Source organism: Priapulus caudatus, unplaced genomic scaffold, assembly GCF_000485595.1.
Source record: "Priapulus caudatus unplaced genomic scaffold, Priapulus_caudatus-5.0.1 Scaffold449, whole genome shotgun sequence".
NCBI lineage: Eukaryota > Metazoa > Priapulida > Priapulimorpha > Priapulimorphida > Priapulidae > Priapulus > Priapulus caudatus.
In genome coordinates this window covers 191918-198324 of record NW_014577510.1, presented here as the reverse complement: position 1 = coordinate 198324, position 6407 = coordinate 191918, and the positions used below count along the sequence as shown (strand labels likewise).

Here is a 6407-nt window from a genome sequence, read left to right as displayed (position 1 = left end):
TAGGATGCTGCAGAAGGAGCCAGCAGCTGAGCCAGACTCTGAGGGTCTCGACCCTGGCAGAATTGATTCCGTTCATCAGAAGGTGTGATGGACAGTCACCGGAATTGATAATTGAAGGGCAGTTTTGATGGACTTACTCTATGACATGAGTTCATGCTACTTAATAAGATCTGCGAGACGATTTGAAAGCTTTTAAATATTTGGAACTTAGTTAACTCAGTCGGGTTTTGTTCTTTCAGTTGTATGTGTGTCCCGTAATCTAGTTATGCTACTATGCGATTATTTGCCATAACACATTACTCAACTGTAAGGATACGAATATTATTTAATAAATGTAGACCAGGGCCACTGAAAATCATTTTGGCCACCTGAAAAAAAGTTAAGGCAAGCCCGGATGGTTACACGCTCATACACAGATCGTGGCAGGAGAGACTGGGATGGTTCAACACATTCATACGGTGGGCAGAGAGACCGTGGTATGTGACACTCATTACACAGAGTGGGCACGGAGAGGAGGTGGATGGGTGTTCAAACTCATAACACAGGGTGGGCAGAGAGACGGGATGGTTGCACACCTCTATTACACAGGTGGCAGCGAGAGATGTTTGGATGTTCACACCTCATTATCAAGGGGTGGGCACGGAGAGACGGTGTGAATGTTCAACACTCTCTACACAGCGTGGATGGAGAGACGTGTATGATTGACACCTCATACACAGGTGGGCAGGAGAAATGTTGATGGTTCACACCTCATACACAGGTGGGCAGGAGAGAGACGTGGATGGTTCACACCTCATACACAGGTGGGCAGGAGAAATGTTGATGGTTCACACCTCATACACAGGTGGGCAGGAGAGACATGGATGATTGACACCCCTACTATGTACGGTAGGTACAGGGTGGCGGGTGCAACTCACCTTGAATCTCTTGTCCTGCAGCACTTTCTTGATGGCGACCTGCTCCCCGCTGCTGCACAGGCGTGCCTGGTAGACGACGCCGAACGAGCCGTTACCGATCACCTTCGTGTCGGTGTAGGAGACCTCTTGCGGCCGGTCGGGCTCCGGCCCCGGCGTCGCCACCACCGTCGTGATCTTACCGCCATCTTTATCTGCAGGGCAAAACACAGGTCGACGTCAGGTGTCGCGCTGGGAGTCAAATGTTTAATGTTGTTAGAACTGGGTAGTCATGGGTCGAAATCATAAGGGGCCCGTGGGCCCGATGCCCGTATGTTAAGGCTCGGGTCACACATTTCTAATACTAGCAAGCCCGACTAGCCCGTAGAAAATCCACCCCCAGCATGCAAAACCGTCCCCGGCACGCTAGCGAGGATGAAAAGTTACCGCAGTATCGCTCACTTGTGTCAAGTTGTGCACAACAGTGACCCGGGTCCTGAGTGTAACCTCCGCTTTGAAACATGGCGATTCTAATCGTTACCAGCGGTCATCTGCACTAATGAGGGGTCCAATTAACTCATTTCCTGCCACATTTACATCAAAATCAGTCCGGCTTTTCCTATCATATCTTCGGTAAATAAACACTGATACAATTTCAGTCTTTTATTTTTTTTAAATGCTACGGTATCTGAGGAATGATGCGGGCCTGTAATTTACCTGGCGGTCCTGTTAGATCCCTTACCTACAGGCCCGGCTGGCCTGTAAATTTTCAAACTAATTTCTACCCCTGGTAGTGCTGCCCTGCGTGCGATCAAGAATTTCGGGAGACCGCAGTCAAGTTCGAGGGGCAGTAACGCAGTGTCTATGAGGGAAGGACACTAACGCAATGTTCCTTTTAAGGAAGAATACTAACGCAATGTTCCTTTGAAAAAAGAACACTACAGCAATGTTCCTTCGAAGGAAGCACACTATGGCAATGTTCATTCGAGGAAAGCGCACTAGAAGACAATGTTCCTTCGAGGGAAGGTCACCAAGGCAATGTTCCTTCAAGGGAAGGTCACCAAGGCAACGTTCCTTCGAGCGAGGGTCACCAAGACAATGTTCCTTCGAGGGAAGGTCACCAAGGCAATGTTCCTTCAAGGGAAGGTCACCAAGGCAACGTTCCTTCGAGCGAGGGTCACCAAGACAATGTTCCTTCGAGGGAAGAACACTAAGGCAATGCTCCTTCAAAACAAGTGCCGCGGAGCGACAGCGCTCATCTAACGTCTACTGCGGTGAATCTGCTCCAGTGCGTGCGTGCGTCGCGTCGAGCGTGGCGTCCGCTGCGTCAACAGTTGGGCACAAATCTTAATCCGCGCTCGACGTACGGTCACGATATTCGGGAGACCACCGCACGACCCCGACGCTGTCGGGAGGGGATCGTCAAAACGAGTTGGGATGTCGAAAGCTGGGAGTCAAAGGTCAAATGGTCAGAGGTGTAAAAGAAGGGCGAACATTCGCCTCCTTATACTTAAGGTATAGGGAGGAAAATGCAGAATTGGGCGGCATACAAATCTAAATGGCTCGACATAGCGCTCCGTGATACGTCGCGTGTATAGCATACAATGGTAGGAAAAAGCCATCACTGCTGCCGAAATTGGAGGTCACAGGTCAAATGTCAATGGGCCACAGGGCAGATTTTAGACATTTTTCTAGAACATGGTCTGACGGAGGGCGATTGAAAACTTTTTTGTTTAGAGCCGGTGACCTAGGCATTTTTATGGCTTTATTGAATAGGACGCATGAATGTAGCCTTCTGCTGACATGAGCGAAGAGTAAGTGTGGATAACTTTTGACCTCAAGAGGATGAGGTCTTAAACATGGATTGTTTACTGTCTGTTAGAAGCAATTTGACTGCCGGGTCTTTGCTAGTAGAAATCTATACATGCCTGGATGTAATGAGGGCTACAATGTCACAAGTGAAATTTACAAAAGCTAAATTTAGGTGGAAAGATAGGTTTATGCTCTTTAAGATCGTATAATTTCTATGGCATTCTGTAACTGTCCAGTATGTTACATGTAACGTATGCCACTGCCAGTGGCCACTGCCAGTGCATAGCTGTGTGGTACTGCTGTAGTTCTTTGCCTGCGTTAATTGGTATAGCAGGTGGCCAGCCTCTCTATTGCAGCCTGTAGGCTTGGCTAGGTAAATGGATGAGTGCTTACTATTACTGGTCTTTGCAAATAGTTGTTGCTTACACGTAATCGGATGGAGCTCCGATCTTTAATCTGAGACACTTAAACGTACGCGCGCATCAGGTCGTGGACCAACTTTCATAACGATCCCAACGAACAAATTTCCTATGAAGAAGGTTCCGAATACCATCCCTGTGCATTTCCACTGTTTTTGGCGTGTATGTGAACACATTTGGGACTAACAAGGTTCTACTAGAATCCCACCACTCTACCGACAGAATTTCACCGGCAGTAGACGTTTAGTTGCGCTGTCGCTCGCGGCACCTATGTTTTGAAGAGCATTGCCTAGTGTTCTTCTCGAAAGAAACATTGTCTTTGGTGACCATCGCTCGAAGCAACGTTGCCTTTGGTGACCTTCCTTGACAGGAACATTGCCTTTGGTGACCTTCCTCGAGGAACATTGTCTTCATTAGTGCGCCTTTCCTCGAATGAAACCATTGCCATTATGTGTGCTTCCTTCGAAGGAAGCATTTGCTGTAGTGTTCTTTTTCAAAAGCGACAATTCGCTTAGTATTTCTTCCTTAAAAGGGAACATTGCGTTTGAGTGTCCTTCCCTCATAGACCACTGCGTTACTGACCCGCTCGGAACTTGACTGACGGTCTCCCAAATTCTATCGCACGCAGGCGGCAAGCATCTACCAGCGGTAGAAATTTAGTTTGGAAAATTATACAGCCAGCCGGCGCTGTTAGGTAAGGGATCTAACAGGACGCGCCAGCGTAAATTACAGGCCCCCGCTATCAATTCCTTCAGATACCGTAGCATTTAAAAAAATAAATAGACTGAAATTGTATCAGATGTTTATTTACGGAAGATATGATAGGAAAAAGCCGGACTGATTTTGATGTAAAATGTGCCAGGGAAATGAGTTAATTGGACCCCTCATAGTGCAGATGACCGCTGGTAACGGATTAGAATCGCCATGTTGTCAAAGCGGAGGTTACACTCATGGACCCGGGTCACTGTTTGTACACAAGCTTGACACAAACGTTGAGCGATACTGCGGTAAACTTTTCATCCTCGCTTAGCGTGCCGGTGGACGGTTTGCATGGCTGGGGCGGTGTGGCATTGTTCTACGGGGCTAGTCGGGCTTGCTAAGTATTAGATAATGTGTGACCCCAGCCTTAATCATACGGGCAATCGGCCACGGCCCCTTATGATTATCGACCCATGACATAGCCCAGTTCTAACAACATTAAACATTTGACTCCCCAGTGCGCGACACCTGACTCGACCTGCTGTTTTGCCCTGCAGATAAAGAATGGGCGGTAAGCAATGCACGACGGTGGCTGGCGAACGCCGGGAGCCAGGAGCCGACGCCGGCCGGCAAGAGTCTCCCTTACACCGACACGAAGGTGAATCGAACGGCTCGTTTCGCGAGCGTCGTCTACCCAGGGCACGCCTGCTGCAAGCAGCGGGAGGCCAGGTCGGCCATCAAGAAGTGCTGCAGGACAAGAGATTCAAGGTGATTGGCACCCGCCAACCATGTAACCTTACCGTACAATAGTTAGGCGGGTGTCATGCATACACGTCTCTCCTGACCACCTGTGGTATGCAGGTGTGAATCGTACCACAATCTCTCTCTGCCCGCACCTGTGATAATGAGTCTCAATCATACACGATCTCTCCTGCGCCACCTGTGTGATGCATGGTCGTGAACCATCACACGTCTCTCCTGCCACCTGTGTATTGAGGTGTGAACCATCAACATTTCTCCTGCCCACCTAGTTTGTATGAGGTGTGAACCATCTCCACGTCTCCCTACCCCACCATAGTTGTATGAGGTGTGAACGCATCAACATTCTCCTGCCACCTTGTGTATGAAGGTGTGAACCATCCCACGTCTTCTCCTCTCACCTGTTGTATGAGGTTGTGAACCACCCATCATGTCTCCTCCTGCCACGCTGTGTATGAGGTGCTGATACCATCCAACAATTTCTCCTGCCGCAACCTGTGTATTGAGTGTGAACCATGCCACGTCTCTCCTCTGCCCCACCTGTGTATTAAGAAGGTGTGAACCATCAAACATTTCTCCCTGCGCACCTGTGTTATAGAGGTTTGTGATAATCCATCACCGCGTTCTCTCCCTGCTCACCTGTAGTATTGAGGTGCTGAACGCACCGCCATTCCATTGTCTTCTCCTGCCCACCTGTGTATGAAGGTGCTGAAACCATCAACATTTTCTCCTGGCCACCGTGTATGAGGTGTAACCAATCCACGTCTCTCCTGCCCACCTTACTGTGTATGAGGTGTGGAAACATCCATGGCGTCTGCTCCTGCCACCTGTGTATGAGGTGTTGAACCATCACATTCTCTCCGCCTCGCCACCTCGCTGTATGAGGTGTGAACCATCCACGTCTCTCCTGCTCACCTGTGTATGAGGTGTGAACCACCCATCCATGTCTCTCCTGCCCACCTGTGTATGAGGTGTGAACCATCAACATTTCTCCTGCCCCACCTGTGTATGAGGTGTGAACATCCATCCACGTCTCTCCTGCCACACCTGTGTATGCGTGTGAACCAACCCATCCACTTCTCCTGCACCACGCTGTGTATCAGGTGTGTAACCATCCACGTCTCTCTGCCCACTGTGTAATGAGGTGCTAAACCATCCATCGACGTCCTACTCCGCCCACTGTGTATGAGGTGATGAACCATCCACGTCTCTCCTGCTCACCTGTGTATGAAGCGTTGTGAACCATCAGGGCTTGCCCCGTGAAACTTTTTTTTCCAGGTGGCCAAATGGATTTTTCGGGTGGCCGGTTGCCCTACATTAATTAAATAATTTATTTGTATCCTTACTATGAGTAATGTGTTTTGCGCAAATAATCGCAATAGCATTAAGCTAGATTACGACAACAACAACGAAAGAACAAACCCTGACGAGTTAAATAAGTTTCCGAAATATTTAAAAGCTTTCAAATCCTCTTGCAGTATCTTGTATTACAGTAGCAGAACTCATGTCATTAAGAAGTTCAATCAAAAACTGCCCTTCTCAATTAGTTCAAGTGTCAGTGTGACTGTCATGCTACACCTTCTGATGAATGCGGAATCAATTTCATGACATGGGGTCAGACGCCATCAGATGCTCTGGTCTCAGCTGCTGCGTCCTGGCTTCTGCACATCCCTACACCCGCATCTCCTACACCCTCTCTGTTCTAACAGTGTATCATCCCTACAGCGCCCTCCGCCCCCTAACACCCTCTCTGTCTCTACAGTGTATTTATCCCTACACTCCCCTACACCTCCGCCTACACCCTCTTGTTCTCTAACAGTGTATC

The 6407-nt window shown here is 48.8% G+C and overlaps 1 protein-coding gene across 1 annotated transcript in view; it reads right to left on the bottom strand.

The window, feature by feature from the left end:
* LOC106810529 (glycogen synthase kinase-3 beta-like) overlaps window positions 1-6407 on the bottom strand; it is a gene marked incomplete in the record, with an annotated part of 29863 nt that overhangs the window by 3805 nt on the left and 19651 nt on the right. The window contains 1 exon segment of the mRNA XM_014813909.1: window positions 918-1108. Within this exon segment, the coding sequence (XP_014669395.1) occupies window positions 918-1108 (191 nt within the window).